The 22,547-nt window shown below is 39.2% G+C and overlaps 1 protein-coding gene across 2 annotated transcripts in view; it reads left to right on the plus strand.

Annotated features, from left to right (window-relative positions):
* SPATA6 (spermatogenesis associated 6) overlaps positions 1-22,547 on the plus strand; it is a 129,095-nt gene that overhangs the window by 76,142 nt on the left and 30,406 nt on the right. For both annotated transcript variants that reach the window (XM_008265284.5, XM_008265285.5), the window contains exon 10: positions 18,468-18,652. In XM_008265284.5, coding sequence (XP_008263506.1) covers positions 18,468-18,652 — 185 coding nt within the window. The remainder of the gene's footprint in view (positions 1-18,467; positions 18,653-22,547) is intronic.

The following is a 22,547-nucleotide window of genomic DNA, read 5'->3' on the forward strand; positions in this document are numbered from 1 at the left end:
CTGGGACTTGAAGCAGGGATTCTGGCATTGCAGGTGATGGCTTAACCCGTCGAGCCAAACAGAAGCCCCAGATCCTTTCTTTATTCAATTCAGGCTTCAGTGTTGCTTGATAATCGTTTTGATAATTTCTTCTCATGTTATAAACTTTCCTAAAAGAAAGACATTTATTTATTTGAAAGTCAGAGTTACAGAAACAGAGAGGGAGGGAGAGACAGAGAGAGAGAGAGAAGCCTTTCATCTGCTGCAACTGCCAGAGCTAAGTCAGGTGGAAGCCAGGAGCTTCATTCAGGTCTCTGATGTGGGCAGAAGGGGACCAACCATTTGAGCCATTTTTCACTGCACTTCGCAGGTCACCAGCAGGGAGCTGGCTTAGAAGTGGAGCAGCCGGGAGATAAACCAGCACCCATATGGGATGCTGGCATTGGAGACAGCACCCTTATCCACTATGCCACAACGCCAGCCCCATGAACCTTCTACATTCTACTGCTTCTCATTTTCTTTTCTTTTTTTTCTTCTTTTTTTAAGATTTTTTATTTGAAAGTCAGAGTTACAGAGAGAGAGAGAGAGAGATCTTCCATCCATTGGTTCATTCCCCAGGTGTCAGCATCATCCAGGACTGGGCCAGGCCTAAGCAAGGAGCCAGGAGCTTCTTCTTGATCTCCCATCTGGGTAGAAGGGGCCCAAGTACATGGAGCATGTTCCACTGCTTTTTCGACTGTTAGTAGGGAGCTAGATCAAGTGGAGCCACTGGGACTTGAACCGGTGCCCATTTGTGATGCTGGCATCACAGGCAGTGCTTTATCTGCTATGCCGCAACACCAGCACCCCTCTTTTCTACATAAGGCTTCATAGTCTACTTTCCCAAGGAAAATGTTGGTAAGCTATTAGGTGGAATTGTCCTCAGTTGCACTCATCTCTGTTCACATTTACCTCTGTAAACTTCCCTGTGTTTTTTTTTCTGTTAACCCTCTCACTAAGAAAACCTTCTTTGATCTAATTATTTTATTGGCTCTACCTTGTTTTAGCAACAAACATAATAAAGTCATTTGTATTTGTCTAATGGATTCCAGTTTTGAAGCTTTTTATATTACTTATACTACTGAATTTGATGCAACCTTATATATTGTACAGGAATTTTTATTCTCAGCTTAAATGTCTGAAACCAATACTGCAAAGCTCTCTGAATTAAAAACAAACAAACCGTCAATGTACCATTCCCCCTGCTTCTCTGTGTATCATCCCATCGCTCTTTTCACTGTTCAACATTGAAATGAAAATTTTAACTCTTCTTAACCCATTATTCCTAAAATATTAGGGAAAATGAATTTTATGAGAACTTGCAGAACCAAAGAGTTCTGTATGTTTTTAGAGGAGACAGGAAACCATCTTAGTGCAACAGAGAAGCTTACCTGGCCTTAGGCAAGACTATAAAATCATGTAGCATATATGGTTGATTTGTGGTAACTTTTAGCATCTCCACATATCTAGCAGTGTCTTATTACACTGGGTGCTAACTTACCCTGAGGACATCTGAACTGGGTTAGACTGGAAACAATTCCCTTACTACAACCATTGCTGTAGGATTTAGTCTCACGATTAACTGAAAAATCTTAATGAACTTTGGTTGCTCAGAGAATTTTTCCATTTTAACCTTGTACCTTTTGGAGTTCTTAAGAGCTGGCTTTCATTTTTCCTGACCCTGAGGGCTCCTCATTCATCAGGACTGGTATACTTTTTTTTTCTGCCCTCACACTTGTCATTTCTTTCCTGAGCTCATTGTTTTCAGTGTCCCCTCTCCAGCTTTATGAAAGTTCAATTGACACATAAAAATTGCTTATGTTTATGACTTAGTGTGATACTTTGATACATACATACATTGTGAAGTGATTAAGTTTAAGCTAATAAACATGTTCATTACCTATAGACTTACCATTTTATTTGTGGTAAGAAAATTCAGGATCTCATCTCTCAGCAAATTTCAAGTGTACAATGCATTGCTATTAACTGTAGTCCCCATGTTGTACAGTAGATTCCCAGAAGTGACTCATCCTAACGAACTGTGGACTCTGACCACCCTCATCCCATGCCCTCATCCCCCCTGCAGCCCTTGGCAGCCACCACTCTACCCTCTGCTTCTGTGCCTTTTGAGACGCCACATAGGAGCGAAATCATGCAGAACTTTTCTGTGCCTGGCTCACTTCCATTAGCGTAATGTCCTTTAGGCTCATGCACATTGTTGCAGATGGCAGAATTTCCCTTTCTTTAAAAAAAAGGTTGAATAATATTCCACTGTGTATGTGTGTTTGACATTTTCTTCATTCATATCTTCGTGAACTAAGGTTGACTTCATATGAGTACATCACTTTCTCAAAACTCTTTGCAAAACAAGTAAAAAGCCAATACATAGTACCATTCTTTCTCTTTCCAGCTATTTCCTTAGAGATATAAACTTGAAAGCTATGTGATCTGTTTTCCAAGCAAACCACACTTGTTAAATGTTTTGCCCCTGTATAAGGGGTATTCAAAAAGCCCATGGGTAATTCATGTTTAAAAAAGAGAATGTACATGTATTTAAAAATTTTTGTACCAAAATAAACTTATCTTTCAATCCTATTTTCCATGAAGTCCTTTTATGTTACATGGATCTCAAATTTTCCACCCCACTGTATCTGTGCTTTTGTCCCTTCCTCCGAATGAAAGCCAGTGTATATTTAGATTTCTGTTGAGGCCAGTACATTAAGATACCCATCTTTAAATCGGCCAGGACAGTGCTGTGTATTATACAAGTAACCTTCCACACTTCAGAAACTAGCTATAACAGAATTTTAATTCTTAATTACATAACAATTCAATTGAGGATACTTTTGATGTGCCTACTATTTTCTCTATGCAGTGGTCATCTTCTAGGGCCTTGCTGTCTTCTTCACATGGTGAAAGATGAAGGAGAACCTGGAGAAAGTCTGTTCTTTTTTTTTTTTTTTTTTTTTTTTTTTTTTTTTGACAGGCAGAGTGGACAGTGAGAGAGAGAGACAGAGAGAAAGGTCTTCCTTTGCCGTTGGTTCACCCTCCAATGGCCGCCGCGGTTGGCGCGCTGCGGCCGGCGCACCGCGCTGATCCGATGGCAGGAGCCAGGAGCCAGGTGCTTTTCCTGGTCTCCCATAGGGTGCAGGGCCCAAGCACCTGGGCCATCCTCCACTGCACTCCCTGGCCACAGCAGAGGGCTGGCCTGGAAGAGGGGCCACCGGGACAGAATCCGGCGCCCCGACCGGGACTAGAACCCGGTGTGCCGGCGCCGCTAGGCGGAGGATTAGCCTAGTGAGCCGCGGCGCCGGCCTTTTTTTTTTTTTTTTTTTGACAGGCAGAGTGGACAGTGAGAGAGAGAGACAGAGAAAAGTCTTCCTTTGCCGTTGGTTCACCCTCCAATGGCCGCCGTGGCCGGTGCACTGCAGCCGGCGCACTGCGCTGATCTGATGGCAGGAGCCAGGTACTTATCCTGGTCTCCCATGGGGTGCAGGGCCCAAACACTTGGGCCATCCTCCACTGCACTCCTGGGCCACAGCAGAGAGCTGGCCTGGAAGAGGGGCCACCCGGACAGAATCCGGTGCCCCGACCGGGACTAGAACCTGGTGTGCCGGCGCCGCAAGGCGGAGGATTAGCCTAATGAGCCACGGCCCCGGTGAAAGTCTATTCTTAAAATCCTGAACTCGATTCTTGCTTGCATTTTGTTGCCAAGAACTAATTACATTCCCTCACTAGATGCAAAGATTGCTTCTTAGCCACAAGTGTACTCTGCATAGGGGTAGAATGAATTGTGGAGGACAGCTAGCCCTTTCCATTGTACCTAGAATGCTCTGTCCCACCCCCTCTACTCTGTCTTTTCTTTTTAAAAAAGAATTATCATTGAAAATATTATGCTGAAATAAAAATATAGCAAAGCTAGAAATCATCTCTGCACTCATGGATAATTCATGGTAATGAGGAAGGGAGCTATTAACAAGATAACAAAAATACATAGATATGAAACTGTGACAAATATTATGGAGGGTGTGAATATATTCTTTGACAATATGTACTAAGAGGATTGGATCTCATCAAGAATGGAAAAGACATCTTGGGTACCCTGAGCTCTGAAGATGAGTAGGAATTTTATGGAAAAGGGAGGAAAGAGCATGTGTAAGGGAAAAAGCAAAAAAGTATTTTAAAGGTTTAATAGCTGAGTGACTAAAAGACCAGCATTGTTAAAAGTAAAGACATGCAGGCCGGCGCCGCGGCTCAGTAGGCTAATCCTCCGCCTAGCGGCACCGGCACACCAGGTTCTAGTCCCGGTCGGGGCGCCGGATTCTATCCCGGCCAGCTCTTCCAGGCCAGCTCTCTGCTGTGGCCAGGGAGTGCAATGGAGGATGGCCCAAGTGCTTGGGCCCTGCACCCCATGGGAGACTAGGATAAGTACCTGGCTCCTGCCTTCGGATAGGCGTGGTGCGCCGGCCGCAGTGCGCCGGCCACGGCGGCCATTGGAGGGTGAACCATCGGCAAAGTAAGAGCTTTCTCTGTGTCTCTCTCTCTCACTGTCCACTCTGCCTGTCCAAAAAAAAAAAAAAAGTAAAGACATGCATTGATGCATGGTGTAGTTGAAGATGGAAAACCAAGTAGGGATAGAATCTTTTAGGTCATGCTTGGAATTTTGTTCATTATCCTCAGTACAACAGGAAGCAAATGCAGTTGTTTTAAATAGCAAGCAGACCTGGTTAGATTTATACTTTGTAAATATCACTTTGTATTGCAGTCTGGAAAGTGGATTGGCCTGGGAAAAGAGCTGATACTGGTGGTCAGTTTAGTAAGCTATTGGATAGTCAAGGTGAGAAACGCTGATAGCTAGCACTGGGATAGTGATGCTAATGGAGGGCAAAAGCAGTGGAGATATTAGATACTTAGAACTAGTGCTGGTAGAAAAGCAGACTTGACAAATGGAAAAGATAAACTTTTCTCAAATAAAAAGGCTTAGTATGATGAACATTTATAAAGGTTCAATGGCTAAGCAGCTAAAAGACTAGTGGTGCTGGAAGTAAAGACATGAGTTGGTGTATGGTATAATTCTACCTACTGCAATTTAAAAATTAATAAGATTCCCAATGATATCGCTAGGCATTTTTTAAAATCTAAGAACAAGCCAAAAACAGCCAGGGAAACTTTGGAAGTGGTGAGCATTGAATGGAGCTTAGCTGTGTAATACAAGAATGATTCTTGAATTTTTTATTTTCACAGCTCAGAGACATTATTTATTGACTAGTTGCAGTTCACAGAATTCTGAATTCTTCTGATAATTCCTATTTTCTTTAGACTTCAGAGAGTCTCTGGCAATGGTTTTTAAGCTCAGAAACAGACCAGAACTTAAAAACCAGTCATATGGCTCATGTACTAGGAAGGGGATTTAACGGAGATTTTGTGTCCGGCAGATCAGATGCAGTTGGTTTTCTGAAGATATCTTATCTTTTCATTATTTGAATAAACTCGACTTGGTCATGTTGTGCTCATTTTAAAGATAATTTATTACCACCAATAATTGTAGATATTTATGAGCTATAACTTACATGTATATAATGTATATAATGTCTACTGATTATATCAGGGTAATCTATATTATGACTCCTTTTACATTACTTTGTGATTAGAATCCTGCAACTGCTTTCTTTTATTTGCTGATGAAATATATAGTAGGTTATTGTGAATAATAGTCACTTTTACACTGTGAACACTAGGAACTTACTCCTTTGACCTAATTCGGATTTGGTTCCAGTTATGTGCACTCCCTCTATCCCACCAACCCCTTCCAACCTTTAGTAATTACTATTCAGTGTTCATATTGAGATTTTTAAAAAAGATTTATTTGTTTATTGAAGCGATAACAGTTACAGACGGAGGCAGAGACAGGGAAAAAGGTCTTCCATCTGCTGGTGCGCTCCCCAAATGACCACAATGGCTAGAGCTGAGCCTAACTGGAGCCAGGAGCTTCTTCCGGGTCTCCCACACAGGTGCTGGGGCCCAAGCATTTGGACCATCTTCTACTACTTTCCCAGGTCATAGCAGAGAACTGGATTAGAAGAGGAGCAGCCGGGACTTGAACTGGAACCCATATGGGATGCTGGTGAGCAGGCGGAGGCTTAGCCTATTATGCCGCACTGCCAGCAACAGATTCAGATTTTTTTTAAGCTCCACTAATGCACTGGAACATGCGGTATTTTTCTTTCTGAATATGGATTTTTTTCATTTAACATCATGTCCTCGAGTTTCATCCATTTTGTTACAAATGACAGGATTTCCTTTTTATGGCTGAATAATATCCCATTATATGTGTGTGTGTGTGTGTGTGTGTGTGTGTGTGTGTGTGTGTGTGTAGATATAGATAGATAGATATATATATATACATTACATTTTCCTCATTGATTCTTCTGTTGATGAGCACCATGTTGATTCTATTGCTTAGCTATTGTGAATAATTTTGAAATAAACATTGTAGACCAGGTAGGTATCCCTTTGATAGAGTGATTCCATGTTTTGGGGGGGTATATACCCAATAGTGGGATTACTGGATTATGTGGCAGTTTTATTTCTAGTTTTTAAAGGCATCTCTTAACTGTTTTCCAGGTGACCATATAAATTTACATTCCCTCCAGCAGTACATGAGTTCCCCCTTTTCCACATCCTCATTAGCATTGATTACTTTCTGTCAATAGCCATTCTAACAAGGGTGACTTGATAGCTCACTGTGATTTTGATTTGCATTTCCTGATAGCTAATGATATTGGGCATTGTTTCATATATTTCTTGGCCATTTATATTTCTTCTTTTGAGAAATTTCTGTTCTGCTCCTTTGCCTATTTCTTAACTGGATTTTTTTTATTGGTTTTTTTTTTTTTTTTTTGACGTTACTTATATGTTCTGGAAATTAATCCTTTCTTGGATAAGTAGTTTGTAAATATCTTCCCCTATTCTGTTGGATGTTTCTTTACCCTGTTGATTGTTTCTTTTTTCTGAAGCTTTTGAGTTTGCTATAATTGCAATTTGTCTAGTTTTACTATTGTTGCCTGAGCATTTCAAGTCATGCAAAAAGACATTGCCACACCAATGTTTTGAAGCATTTCTTATATGTTTTATTATTTTTTAAAAAGAATTACTCAATATAAAGTGTTAATATTTTATTTTTTTACATATGTAGACACAAGTGAGGATGGGCTACAATTATCTAGTACTCTTCTTATATGGTTTGGGGGAGCATACTAACATAAAGTAGAAGATACTTCTCCTAAACAGTTTGTCAATATGCTTTTTAACTGTATATTTGATTGTTGGTAAATCAGGTTGTGAGCCCACCTTTTTTAATAGAAATCCTATGAAGATTGTGCTAAGAGAGGTTTCGGTTTGTTTCTTCTATAGATTTCTCCTATGTCACTTGCTTGAGAACCTCACTGCTTATTAATAGCTATTTGACTTTGCCTTAGTTTCTTTCCCATAAAGCATAGACAAGAAAAATATCTTAAAAGGTTGTAAAGATTTAAGAAGATACTTGTACATAGGTGCATAGTGGTCTAATAGAAAGAAGAGTTTTGTCCCCTCCCCAAGAATTGATATATTTAAGAATTATTTTTTTGAATTTTAATTTTTTTAAAGATTTATTTATTTGAAAGTCGGAGTTACACAGAGAGAGAAGGAGAGGCAGAGAGAGAGAGAGAGAGAGGTTCCATCTGCTGGTTCATTCCCCAATTGGCCACAACAGCCAGAGCTGTGCCGATCCAAAGCTGGGAGCCAGGAGCTTCTTCCGGGTCTCCCACATGCGTGCAGGGGCCTGAGGGCTTGGGCCATCTTCTATTGCTTTCCCAGGCCACAGCAGAGAGCTAGATTGGAAGTGGAGCAGCCAAGACTCAAACTGGCACCCATATGGGATGCCAGAACTAAAGGAGGCAGCTTTACCTGCTACACCACAGAGCCGGCCCCTTAAATTTTTCATTGAATTATTTTTAAATGTTTTACAAATTCTGCTTTGGTGTAAAGAAAGTACATCTTCTTTAAACCAAACTAGATGGAGAGCCTATAAATTTTTAAATCAGATAAGATAGGAGTTGACCATTCATTTGTTTTAGGTGACACTAAGAAATGTTCTTTTTTTAAAAAAATACTTATTTTTTAATTTGAAAGAGTTACACAGTGAGAAGAGCGCAGAGCAGAGAGAGAGAGAGAGAGAGAGAGAGAGGTCTTCCATCTGCTGGTTCACTCCCCAAATGGCTGCAGTGGTGGAGCTGCACCAATCCAAAGCCAGGAGCCAGGAGCTTCCTCAGGGTCTCCCACGTGGATACAGGGGCCCAAGGACTTGGGCCATCTTCCACTGTTTTCCCAGGCCATAGCATAGCCGGATAGGCAGTGGAGCAGCTGGGACTAGAACCAGTGCCAATATGGGATGCCGGCGCTTCAGGCCAGGGCATTAACCCGCTGTGCCACAGCACCAGCCCCACTAAGGAATGTCCTTGATAACATTGAGAAATGGATCTTAGTTATCTATTTGTACTCTTCTCCCTTTCCAGTTTAGACTTTCATCTTGTCATCTTGCACTGCACTTTCATTCTGAAATCCTTGTTTCCAACTACTTTTTATGTACTTCCATCTGATTTATTTGTGTTTATTTCTCTACTCATTTGCCCTATCACAAAGGAGAAATTTTAGAGAATGCTGTGTAATACTAGGCGTTAAATAGATTTTCAGTAAATACTTGTAGAATACTTGAATTCCTGGTTCCCTTTACTAGTGATTCATTTGGCCTTGAAGAGGCTGGCATGGCAGAGCAGGTTAAGCTACCACTTGTGTGGCCAGCATCCCATTTGGGTGCCTGTTCATGTTCTGGCTGCTCCACTTCCAATCCAGCTCCCTACTAATGGCCTGGGAAAAGCAGCAGAAGATGGCCCAAGTGTTTGGGTCCTTGCATTCAATGTGGGAGACCTGGATGAAGCTCCTGGCTACTGGCTTTGGCTAGGCCCATCCCTGGCTGTTGTTGGGAGTGAACCAGAGGATGGAAGATTTCTCCCTCTCTCTCTCCCCCTCTCTCTCTGTACCTCTAACTTTCAAATAAATAAAAATAAGTCTTTAACATAATAATTTACCTTGAAATTCATGTAAATACAGATTTTATCTCCATTAATATTAATGTGTCAACTTAATGGTTTTTTTTTACCCATCAGTAGTGCTTTTATTTTTTTATTTTATTAACTTTTATTTAATAAATATAAATTTCCAAAGTACAACTTTTGGATTATAGCGGCTTTATCCCCCCATAACCACCCTCCCACCAGCAACCATGCCATCTCCCACTCCCTCTCCCATCCCATTCTTCATCAAGATTCATTTTCAATTATCTTTATATACAAAAGATCAACTTAGTATATACTAAGTAAAGATTTCAACAGTTTGCACCCACACAGAAACACAAAGTATAAAGTACTATGAGTAGTAGTTATACCATTAATTCACATAGTACAACACATTAAGGACAGAGATCCTACATAGGGAGTAAGTGCACATTGACTCCTGTTGTTGATTTAACAATTGACACTCTTTTTTATGGCGTCAGTAATCACTTTAGGCTCTTGTCATGAGCAGCCAAGGCTATGGAAGCCTCTTGAGTTTGCCAACTCTGATCTTATTTAGACAAAGCCATAGTCAAAGTGGAAGTTCTCTCCTCCCTTCAGAGAAAGGTACCTCCTTTGATGGCCTGTTCTTTCCACTGGGATCTCACTCGCAGAGATCTTTCATTTAGTGGTTTTTTTGTTTTTTTGGTTTTTTTTTTTGCCAGAGTGTCTTGGCTTTCCATGCCTGAAATACTCTCATGGGCTTTTTAGCCAGATCTGAATCCCTTAAAGGCTGATTCTGAGGTCGGAGTGCTGATTAGGACATCTGCCATTCTATGAGTCTTTTGTGTATCCCACTTCCCATGTTGGATTGTTCTCTCCTTTTTAATTCTATCAGTTAGTATTAGCAGACACTAGTCTTGTTTATGTGATCCTTTTGACACTTAACCCTATCATTATGATCAATAATGAACTGAAACTGATCACTTTGACTAGTGAGATGGCATTGGTACATGCTACCTTGATGGGATTGAATTGGAATCCCCTGGCACGTTTCTAACTCTACCATTAGGGGTAAGTCCAATTGAGCATGTGCCGAACTGTACATCTCCTCCCTCTCTTATTCCCACTCTTAATTTAACAGAGATCACTTTTCAGTTAAATTTAAACACCTAAGAATAATTGTCTGTTAATTAAAGAGTTCAACCAATATTATTAAGTAGAATAAGAAATACTAAAACAAATAAAGTATTAAGTTGTTCTTAGTCAGGACAAGGGCTGATCAAGTCATTGTTCTCATAGTATCCATTTCATTTCAACAGATTTCCTTTTAGGTGCTCAGTCAGTTATCACTGATCATGGAGAACATATGATATTTGTCCCTTTGGGAGGACTGGCTTATTTCACTCAGCATGATGTGCTCCAGATTCCTCCATTTTGTTTCATTTTGTTCATTTTTTTTACTGCTGTATAGTATTCTATAGAGTACATATCCCTTAATTTCTTTATCCAGTCTTCTGTTGATGGGCATTTAGGTTGATTCCATGTCTTAGCTATTGTGATTTGAACTGCAATGAACATTGATGTGCAGACAACTCTTTTATTTGCCAATTTCATTTCCTTTGGGTAAAGTCCAAGGAGTGGTATGGCTGGGTTGTATGGTAGGGTTATATTCAGGTTTCTGAGGAATCTCCAGACTGACTTCCATAGTGGCTTTACCAGTTTACATTCCCACCAACAATGGGTTAGTGTTCCTTTTTCCGCACATCCTTGCCAGCATCTGTTGTTGGTAGATTTCTGTATGTAAGCCATTCTAACCAGGGTGAGGTGAAACCTCATTGTGGTTTTGATTTGAATTTCCCTGATTGCTAGTGATCCTGAACATTTTTTTCCTGTGTCTGTTGGCCATTTGGATTTCTTCTTTTGAAAAATGTCTTGGCCCATCTCTTAAGTGGGTTGTTTGTTTTGTTGTTGTGGAGTTTCTTGATCTCTTTGAAGATTCTGGTTATTAATCCTTTATTTGTTGCATAGTTTGCAAATATTTTTTCTCATTCTGTTGGTTGCCTCTTCACTTTCCTGACTTTTCCTTTTGCAGTACAGAAACTTCTCAATTTGATGTAATCCCAATTATTAATTTTGGCTTTGAATGCCTGTGCTTTGGGGTCCTTTCCAAGAAGTCTTTGCTGGTACCTATATCTTGCAGGGTTTCTCCAGTGTTCTCTAATAATTTGATGGTATCAGGTCATAGAATTAGATCTTTAATCCATGTTGAGTGGATTTTTGTGTAAGGTGTAAGGTAGGGGTCTTGCTTCATGTTTCTGATGTGGAGATCCAGTTTTCCCAGCACCATTTGTTGAATAGACTGTCCTTGCTCTAGGAGTTGGTTTTAACTCCTTTATCAAATATAAGTTGGCTGTAAATGTTTGGATTGATTTCTAATGTTTCTATTCCATTCTATCCATCTATTCTGGTCTATCCATCTGTTCCTGTACAAGTACCATGCTGTGTTGATAACAAATGCCCTGTAGTATGTCCTGAAATCTGGTATTGTAATGCCTCTGGCTTTGTTTTTGTTGTACAAGATTGCTTGAGCTACTCAAGGTCTCCTGTGTCTCCATATGAATTTCAGCATCCTTTCTTCCAGATCTGAGAAGAATGTCTTTGGTATTTTGATTGGTATCACATTGAATCTATAAATTGCTTTTGGGAGAATGGACATTTTGATGATATTGATTTTTCCAATCCATGAGCATGGAAGATTTTTCCATTTTTTTTTTGTATTCTCTTCTATTTCTTTCTTTAAGATTTTGTAATTCTCATTGTAGAGATCTTTGATGTCCTTGATTAAGTTTATTCCAAGGTATTTGATTGTTTTTGTAGCTATTGTGAATGGAATTGATCTTAGTAGTTCTTTCTCAGCTATGGCATTGCCTGTGTACACAAAGGCTGTTGATTTTTGTGCATTGATTTTATATCCTGCTACTTTTCAAAACTCTTCTATGAGTTTCAATAGTCTCTTAGTAGAGTTCTTTGGATCCCCTAAATAAAGAATCATATCATCTGCAAAGAGGAATAGTTTGAGTTCTTCCTTCCCAATTTGTATCCCTTTAATTTCTTTTTCTTGCCTAATGCTCTGGCTGAAACTTCCAGTACTATATTAAATAGCAGTGGTGAGAGTGGCATCCCTGTCTGGTACCAGATCTCAGTGGAAATGCTTCCAACCTTTCCCCATTCAATAGGATGCTGGCTGTGGGTTTTTCATAAATTGATTTGATTGTATTGAGGAATGTTCTTTCTATACCCAATTTGCTTAGAGTTTTCATCATGAAAGGGTGTTGTATTTTATCGAATGCTTTCTCTGCATCAATTGAGATAATCATGTTTTTTCTTCTGCAGTTTGTTAATGTGGTGTATCACATTGATGGATTTGTAAACATTGAACCATCCCTGCATACCAGCAATAAATCCCACTGTGTCTGGGTGAATGATCATTTTGATGTGTTGTTGCATTCTATTGGCCAGAATTTTATTGAGGATTTTTCCATCTATGTTCATCAGGGAAACTGGTCTGTAATTCTCTTTCTCTGCTGTATTTTTTTCAGGTTTGGAAATTAAGGTGATGCTGGCTTCATAGAAAGAATTTGGGAGGATTCCCTCTTTTTCATTTGTTCTGAATAGTTTGAGAAGAATTGGAGTTAGTTCTTATTTAAATGTCTGGTAGAATTCAGCAGTGAATCCATCCAGTCCTGGGCTTTTCTTTGTTGGGATGGCCTTTATTACTGTTTCAATTTCTGCCTCAGTTATGGGTCTGTTTAGGTTTTCTTTGTCGTCATGTGTCTATTTAGGTAGGTTGTATGTGTCCAAGAATCTACCCATTTCTGATAGATTTACCTGTTTGCTGGCATACAATTCTTTGTAGTAATTTCTGATGATTCTTTTTATTTCTGTGGTGTCTGTTGTTACATTTCCTTTTTCATCTCTGATTTTATTGATTTGGGTCTTTTCTTTTTTTAGTTAGTTGGGCCAATGGGGTGTCAATTTTGTTTATTTTTTCAAAAAACCAGCTCTTCATTTGGCTGAACTTTTGTAATATTTTTGGATTCAATTCTGTTGATTTCTTTTCTGATTTTAATTATTTCTCTTTTCCTACTAGTTTTGTGTCTGGTTTGCTGCAGTTTTTCTAGATCCTTTAGATGCCTTGATAGCTCATTTATTTGGTGCCTTTCCAATTTCTTGATGTAGGCACCTATTGCTATAAACTTTCCTCTTAACACTGCTTTTGCTGTATCCCATAAGTTTTGATATGTTGTGTTGTTATCCTCATTTACTTCCAGAAAGTTTTTGATTTCTCTTTTGATTTCTTCTATGACCCATTGTTCATTCAGGAGCATGTTGTTCAGTCTGCATGTGTTTGCATATGCTCTAGGGATTCCTGAGTTGCTAATTTCCAGCTTCATTCCATGGTGGTCTGAGAAGCTGCATGGTATGATTCTAATTCTTTTGAATTTACTGAGACTTGCTTTATGGCCTAGTATGTGGTCAATCCTAGAGTATGTTCTATGTACTGCTGAGAAGAATGTGTATTCTTTAATGTAGGATGAAAAGTTCTGTAGATATCTGTTAGATAGATCCATTTGGTCTATAGTGTTGATTAAATCTTCTGTTTCCTTGTTGATCTTCTGTCCTGTTGATCTGTCTATTTCTGAGAGTGGAGTATTGAAGTCCCCCAGTACTATTGTATTGGAGTCTAAGTCTCCCTTTAAGTTCCTTAACGTATCTTTTAAATAAACTGGTGCCCTGTAATTAGGTGCATATACTTTTTTTTTTTTTTTTTTTTGGTCAGGCAGAGTTAGTGAGAGAGAGAGAGACAGAGAGGAAGGTCTTCCTTTTTCCGTTGGTTCATCCACCAAGTGGCCACTACAGCTGGCACGCGGCAGCCGATGTGCTGCGCTGATCCGAACCCAGGAGCCAGGTGCCTCCTCCTGGTCTCCCATGTGGGTGCAGGGCCCAAGTACCTGGGCCATCCTCCACTGCACTCCCAGGCCACAGCAGAGAGCTGGACCGGAAGAGGAGCAACTGGGACAGAATCCGGTGCCTTAACCGGGACTAGAACCTGGGGTGCTGGCACCTCAGGCGGAGGATTAGCCTCATGAGCCGTGGCATTGGCCGCACATATGTTTATATTAGTTACATCTTCCTGTTGAATTGATCCCTTAATCATTATATAGTGCCCCTCTTTATCACTCTTAACAGTTTTTGTGTTAAAGTTTATTTTGTCTGATATTAAATGGCTACACCAGCTCTTCTGATATTAAGAAGGCTACGCCAGCTCTTTTTTGGTTTCTGTTGGCATGGAATATCTTTTTCCAACCTTTCACTTTCAGTCTGCCTACATCTTTTCAACTTAATGTTTAAGCCACTTTTTCGGGAATCTTATTTCATAGCTTTTGTATAACCAAACCACCAGAAATCACAGTTTTGAAAATTATGTCATTAGTTACAATGAATTTAATGTATGAAATTTCTTTTTGCTTTTAACAGTTTTAGATTGGTTTAAAAATATTAAAGATTTGGGCCGGCGCCTTGGCTCACTTAGTTAATCCTCCGCCTGCGGTGCTGGCATCCCATATGGGCGCCGGGTTCTAGTCCCGGCTGCTCCTCTTCCAGTCCAGCTCTCTGCTGTGGCCCGGGAGGGCAGTGGAGGATGGCTCAAGTGCTTAGGCTCCTGCACCCGCATGGGAGACCAGGAGGAAGCACCTGGCTCCTGGCTTCGGATCGGCGCAGCTCTGGCCGTTGCAGCCATTTGGGGAATGAACCAACAGAAGGAAGACCTTTCTCTCTGTTTCTCTCTCACTGTCTATAACTCTACCTGTGAAATAAATTTTTTAAAAAGTAAAAAAAAATTAAAATTTTTGTTATGATATAATTAAAATATTTGCAGTATTGAAAGTTATATTTGTTGGGTTATAGAAAATACATTTTATATGATTGTAAAATAAATTGAAAATATGATATTGCAAAAAATTAAAAGACAAAAAGGAAAGGAGTGAGGGAGGAAAGGAAGTGTTATATTCTTAGAATCATATCTATGAAAAGCATGAAATCTGTCTATATTAATACATTTAAAAATGTAAAAAAGAAATGGTATTCAAAGTAATGTTTCCATAAGAGTTAAAAATAGGCCTAATTATGCTGAAATATAAATACTATAAACAAAAGATGTAAATATTGACTTTCATGAGCCAGGCTTCTGCCAAGTATTTTCACTGATTTTATGTAATTTAATTTTTATGACACATTTATAAGTTTTGCGGTTTCCACAGGCTGTAGTTGTGGCATGATGCTGGCATCCCATAGGAGTGCTGGTTCTAGTCCTGGCTACTCTGCTTCCAGTCTAGATGCCTGCTAATGTGCCTGGAACGGCAGTGACGATGGCTCCAGTAATTCAGTCCCTGCCACCCATGTGCGATACTAGGATGCAGTTCCTGATTTCTGGCTTCAGCCTGTCCCAGACTTGGCTGTTGTTGTCATTTGGAGAGTGATGCAGAAAATGGAATATTCTTTCTCTCTCTCTCTCTCTCTCTCTCTTTCTCTCTTGCTCTGTCTTTCAAATAAACAAATAAATAGATCATTTTTTAAAAAGAAATTTTGGAGTTCTATTGCATAGTAGGGTGACTATAGGTAACATTGATGTATGTATGTTTCTTGCTTAAAATATAAAAGTTAAGTTTTTGAAAGTTTTCATCGTAAAGAAATGTTAAATGACTGAGGAAATAGGTATATTTACCCTGATTGGATATTATGCAATATATACATGTTTTAAAACAGAAGTAGTACCCCATAAAAACATACGATTTTATGTATCTATTAACATTCGTTAAAAATAAACAGGCACATATGCACATCCCATGGAAGAATACATTCCAGCTGCATTCTCTTTGGAAAATTACTTGTATATCTATTTAGTTCCAATTTCCCTTTTCATTGTTTGTGTCATTACTTGATTTTCATGTTTACTGTTCTGTATTCTCACTGTTTTGTTGTCTCCTGTTCCATTGCTTCCTGTCCTTTACACATAGAAGATGCTTAGTAAATGTTGAATATTGAGTTATAGCTCTGAAGATTCTACACAATTTGTCCCTCCCCCTCTGTGATTTTCTCTGTTATTTTCCTGCAAAGATGTGCAGGTGATTCTAGTCAGTGTTCCTCTTCCTCCGTGCCTCCCCCGACCCAGTACCTCTTCTCTCCGCTGACTGTGCTTGTGGCCTTGACTCCAGTTCTAGCTCCTCTCCACCAGACCTCCACTGTCCAGACCATTCATTAGAAGTCTTTAATACCCTCAAATTTCTTTTGACAGGAACTGTCATCATGACATTGTAAAAATGCTTGTTTTTATCTGCTTAAAGGCAGAGAGGGGGAGAGAGAGAGAAAAAAAAAATGCCTTCATCTGTTGGTTCACATCTCCAAATGCGCACGACAGCCAGGGCTGTGCTACACTGAAGCTAGACTCTAGGAACTTCATCAGGTCTCCCACCAGGGTGGCAGTGCCTAGGCACTTGAGCCATCATCTGCCGCCTCTGAGGATGCATTAGCAGGAAGCGGGATTGGAAGCAGAGGTGCCACCAGAACCAGGCACTCCAACATGTGATGTGGAAGCTAAACCTGCTGTGCCGCAAGGCCCTCTCACCCCACACCATAGCAAGTTTTGCTGCTTCAGCATACATTATTGTCATTTATCTTTCTTGGTTATTCTCATCTCATCTGGATTATGAGTTCAAATTCCCATTTCTCTCTAGATCTGAGTTTTTGTTAACATACTAAACAGATTCTCAGGGAATTTTCTGATAGAGAAAATGCCAGTGTTAGTCACCAAGAAGAGAATTTGCTTAAAGCATTGGTAAGTGGTTTGGGGAGAAAATTCAGTAGACAAAAGTTTTAGTAAAAAAAGGTCTTCCAGCCAACATGACTAGTTTGTTTTGAAATTAATGAAAAGAATCTCTCTATCCTATGCCAAGTGGGTCATATATATATATATATATATACACACACACACAATTGAAGAAACAGTATGATGGTACCTGTTTCCTGCTTTTCCATGAATCTGTCTCTGTTTTTTTTTTTTTAAGATTTATTTATTTGAGAAGTAAAGTTACAGACAGTGAAAGGGAGACACAGAGAAAAAGGTCTTCCATCTGCTTGCTTCACTCCCCAAATGGCTGCCAATGGCTGGAGCTGAGCTGATAGAAAGCCAAGAGCCAGGAGCTTCTTCCGGGTCTCAAGCAATTGGGCTATCTTTCTATGCTTTCCCAGGCCCTTAACAGTGAGCTTGGTTGGAGGAGCAACCAGGATACAAACTGGCATCTATAAGGGATGTGGGCATTATAGGCAGAGGCTCAGCCTACTACACCACAGTGCCAGCCCCTCTATGAATTTCTTAACATATACATTTACAGTATTGATCATAGACACAAACATGGAATGTTTTTGACATTCACTGTGTTTTTGCTTTATCTCTGTGAACAGTTGACATTGGAGTAATTTTCATGTTTTTCTTTCATTCAGTCCCCGTCACTTATTTCTTGTTGGTTGGTTATTTGGGACTGTAATTATTTCATTTTGAATTACTTGCTGTTTGGTTCTGGGATGGAAACTTGATTCTCAGTGTATGTTTTAGTTCTAAAAAGCAGTGAAAAGTGTGGCAGCATTGGAGCAAAAAGTTGTGTTGTACTGGTGTTTTAATAATAAATAAGTTAAACTTTCTGTTTAGCTGGTTTAGACACACAGGCATTCTGCAGGCTACTTTGAATTATAGAAGATCTGTAAGGTAGCTATTGTTGACCCAGTTTTACATATGAGGAAAGTGAGCCCAATAAAGACTGGATAGCTTTCTTAAAGGTAAGGTTTCCTAAACAGCACTGCAAGAACATAGATCTTAAAACAGGGATTTTGTTTTGTTCACTGTTGTAGTTCCAGCTTTTAGGACAGTGACCAAAATGCAAATATTTGTTAAATAAAGGCAGTAAAGAATGTATTTCAAGGAAAGAGGAGCAACTAATTAGGTGAAATATGGCTGATAGATCAAGCTTAAAAAGATTGAGAATGAATTTTTGCAGAGGAAAGGAGTAAGATTTATTTAACAAATATTTGCATTCTGGTCACTGATGATAATGACTACTGCATCATGAAATTTACCTTCGAGTACAGCTGTGGCATATCTTTATTTTGTTACTTTATGAAAGTCATATGTGCATCTGTGTAATGTTACCATATATATTATACTACTGTGTATTATGCTATATAAATATAAATATGTGTGCATATATATGTATATATTTATATGTGGTTTTTTAAAAACAGGTTATCAGAACACCCCATGGGAGAGACTTTGATGAGTCCTTAGACAGGTGTGAAGAATATCTGAGCTCACGGTCATGCAGCAAGCCCCAGCATTCAGCGAGGACCTTGTTAGTCCATTCAGCGCCCTCAACAGTGCCGAAGCATTCACCAAGCCCTGTGTTAAATCGAGCTTCTCTCAGGGAAAGGTAGTGTGTAGCCTCTATTTCTATACTAATATTTTGCATAATTAGTGTAATGGAAGACAGTATTTATGCATATGATGTGACTACTTGTAAAAGTATATTTTGATTTTAAGAGGCTTACTTGAATTGTTTTGGAATATATTACATGTTACATAGCGTTAGATATGCTTCTGTAGCCCAGTTTTCTATAAGTGAGTTTTTTAAGGAGACTTGGATCACTTTAACTGTAAATAATGTGTTTCTTAAAACTGGAAAGTAGTATATTTGTTATGTTTGTAGAAGAGTCACAGGGATATAATATTACAGACATAGCTTAAGTATACAAATAACATAGATCATGTTTTTCCATTTAATTATAATGATGATCTATATATTGATGACAAATAGTATCCAATTTTCTCAAATTAATATCCTACCAACTCCACAAGAGATAATTAATCATGTTGCACGTCTAGCTCTCTCTCTAAAAGTACTTTGGCAACTAAAGTCGGCTACTTCCTTATAATTTAGATTTTAAAGAACCCCTTTTTATTTGTTAAAAATTAAAAAAATTGGAAATTCCTTGTCTCTATCACAAATCTTTCCATAGAAAAAACATGTTTTTGTCATAGTATTTTTTAAAAACTTGGAAACCTAAGATATAGACTGATAGCAACCTGAAAACCAGTCAGAAGATATAAAAATCCTAAGTAGCAAATATTAGATGTAATTAACAAAGATTTAATTAACTGTAGAATAGATCAAAAGTTCACCTCAAAACTGGTGATTGGAGTAGGAGTATATTTGTTTGCATGTTCTGTTAAAACATCCCTCCCTAGGGCTAGCGCTATGGCGCAGTAGGTAAATCCTCCACCTGCGGCTCCGGCATCCCTTCCGGGCCCAGCTGCTCCTCTTCCAATCCAGCTCTTGGCTGTGCCTTTGCTGGCCCAACTTCTTGGGCCACTGCACCTATGTGGGAGACCTGGAAGAAGCTCCTGGCTCCTGGCTTCAGATCAACCCAGCTCCAACCGTTACAACCATTTGTAGTGAACCAGCGGATGGAAGACCTCTCTCTGTCTCTCCCTCTCTCTGTAACTCTACCTCTGAAATAAATAAATGAAAAAAATTTTTTAAAAAATCCCTCTTCTCAATAGATTTGTCTGTTTCATCACTAGCTTTGTTAGCATTCAAAGTGAATATATAGAGGCATGTTGGAAACTCCAATCCTGAGATACAGAATTTTGATTACCATTGTTTCTAGCCCATTAGAATCACATCTAAGGAGGTCATTGAGTGATTGGCATAAGCACATACAACGGACACATACATATGCTGTAAAAATTCAAGAGATGAAATGAGATGAGTGGTTTTGGTGCAGTGGGTTAAGCCACCACTTGGAACGCCTGTGTCCCATGTCAGAGTGCCTGGTTCTAGTCCCACACTCTGCTTCCAGTCCAGTTTCTAATGTTCATCCTGGAGACAGTAGATGAGGTCAGTTACCAGGATACCTACTACCTACGTGGGAGATCTGGATGGAATTCCAGGCTCCTGGCTTTGACTTGGACCTACCCTGGCAATTGTGGGAATTGGAGAGTGAACCAGCAGTTGGAAGATCTCTCTCACTCACTCTCTCTTGCTCACTTTGCCTTTCAGATAAAAATAAACAACTGAACATTTAAAAAATTAAAGTTCATGGTAATTCCTGAAAAGAGGTTTTATTTGCTAATGTCTGGTAACATGCATTTCAACATCAGTGGATTTTCCTTGATTTATCCATCTGCTTGGATGTTCAGTCTACAGTTGGTGCTGTGTTCTTTTTTATTTTTTAAAGCTTTATTTATTTATTTGAAAGGCAGAGTTACAAGTTACAGAGAGGCAGAGAGAGAGAAAGAGGCCTTCCATTCACTGGTTTACTCCCTAAATGACCACAATGGCCAAAGCTGGGCCAGTGTGAAGCCAGGAACTTCTGGGTCTCCCATGCGGGTGCAGAGGCCCAAGGACTTGGGCCATCTTCTACTGCTTTCCCAGGCCATAGCAGAGAGATGGATCGAAACTGGAGCAGCTGGGACTCGAACCGTTGCCCATATGGGATGCTGCACTGCAGGCAGCGGCTTTACCTGCTAGGCCACAGTGCCAGCCCTCTGTGTTCCTTTTACTTTTGGAATTAAACTCTGATTTTATTGACTATGTCATTTGCCATATTTGTAGGATTTCAAGAAGTTTTTTAACCTATACCTGTTTGTGGTCCTAAAACTACATAATTGTTTTATTTTTCTACCTTTTAAGATGTTTTGGAGAACTTTCAGACTGTAAATCTACCATTGTAGTTTACTGTCAGTTTCAGTCCTGTGTTGCTTATCCATACATACACTTTGGCTCCTGCTTTTTGTTTATTTATTTTTTCAAAAATATTTATTTTATTTATTTGAAAGAGTTACAGAGAGAGGGAGAGGGAGAGAGAGAGAGAGAGAGAGAGAGGGAGATCTTCCATCTGCTGATTCACTCCCCAACTGACTGCAATGGCTAGAGCTTAGCAGATCCAAAGCCAGGAGCCAGGAGCTTCTTCCAGTCTCCCACATGGGTACATGGAACCAAGAACTTGGGCCATGTTTGCTGCTTTCCCAGGCACATTAGCAGGGTTGCTCCTGCTTTTGCTCTTGTCCTTTGTATATGTGTAAATTGTTAATTGAGTTTATATTCAAAAAATGTTCATGTAGGACAACTAAAGTCAGCTGTCCCTTTATTTTCCTATGTCAGTACAAGGATTGGCTTAGAATAGATATGTGACATTTACAGTTATTTTCATGCTTGAAAGTAGATTGGATAAACTCTCTGATATTTAGAAATGAGTGTTTTCGATATTAAGCATAGACTATTTTACCTGTAAATTAAAGGAATTATTTACTTTTATTTTCTAAAATTTTAATTTCAGTCAGTTTTTGACAGATCAGCGTGCTTTGTAGATAAAGTCCTAAGAACACAATGATATTCCCTTCTTCCCTCTTTCCTCCCTTCTTCTTCTTCCCACCCTCCTTCCTTCTCCCCCCTTTTTTTTGTTTTTGAGATAATATACTTTCACTATACATTACAGTAGATAGGTTTAATATTTCACCAAATAAGTTTAACAAATAAAAAGCAAAAAAAAAAAAAAAACAACACTAGTTTAGTGGGAATATAGACAATGGCTGTAAATAATAGCTGAATGAAAAAAAATGACCATTTCACCCATCTATAGTAAATTTTAAGTTAATCACAGATCATTAAAACTATAGTAGTATTACATTCTTAACCACTAGTTTGACAAAATTATGAGACAAAGTTGTACAAAACTATGCTTGCAGCAATACTGATACACAGAGACATTTGTTTACCCCCCCCTTTTTTTTAATTTTAGCTCTCACATATAAGGGAGAACATGCAATATTTATCTTTCTGGGTTTGGCTTATTTAACTCAACATTAGGTCCTCCAGTTAGGTCCGTTTTGCTGCAAGTGGTAGAATTTCATTTTTTAAAGCTGAATAATATTTGGTTGTGTATATATGCCACATTTTCTTTATCCATGCAGCTGATGATGGACACTTTGATTGCTTCCAAATTTTGCCTATTATGAACAATACTGCTATAACATGGTGGTGCAGGTATCTCTCTCTTTTCGTTGTATTTAAGTCTTTTGGGTATATTCCCAGTAGCAGAGTGCTGGATTGTATGGCAAATCTCTCTCTCTCTCTTTTTTTTTTTTTAAGAAATTTCTACACTGTTTTCCACAGTGACTGCACTAAGTTGCACTCTGCCAACAGTGTTTGAGTGTTCCCCTTTGTCCACGTCCTCACCAGAACCTGCTACTCTCTGCATTTTGGATTTTAGCTGTTCTGACAGGGGTGAAGTGATACCTCATTGTGGTTTTGATTTGCATTTCCC

The sequence above is a fragment of the Oryctolagus cuniculus genome, chromosome 7 (assembly GCF_051225735.1).
Source record: "Oryctolagus cuniculus isolate XC-2025 breed Fujian yellow rabbit chromosome 7, ASM5122573v1, whole genome shotgun sequence".
Taxonomy (NCBI): Eukaryota; Metazoa; Chordata; class Mammalia; order Lagomorpha; family Leporidae; genus Oryctolagus; species Oryctolagus cuniculus.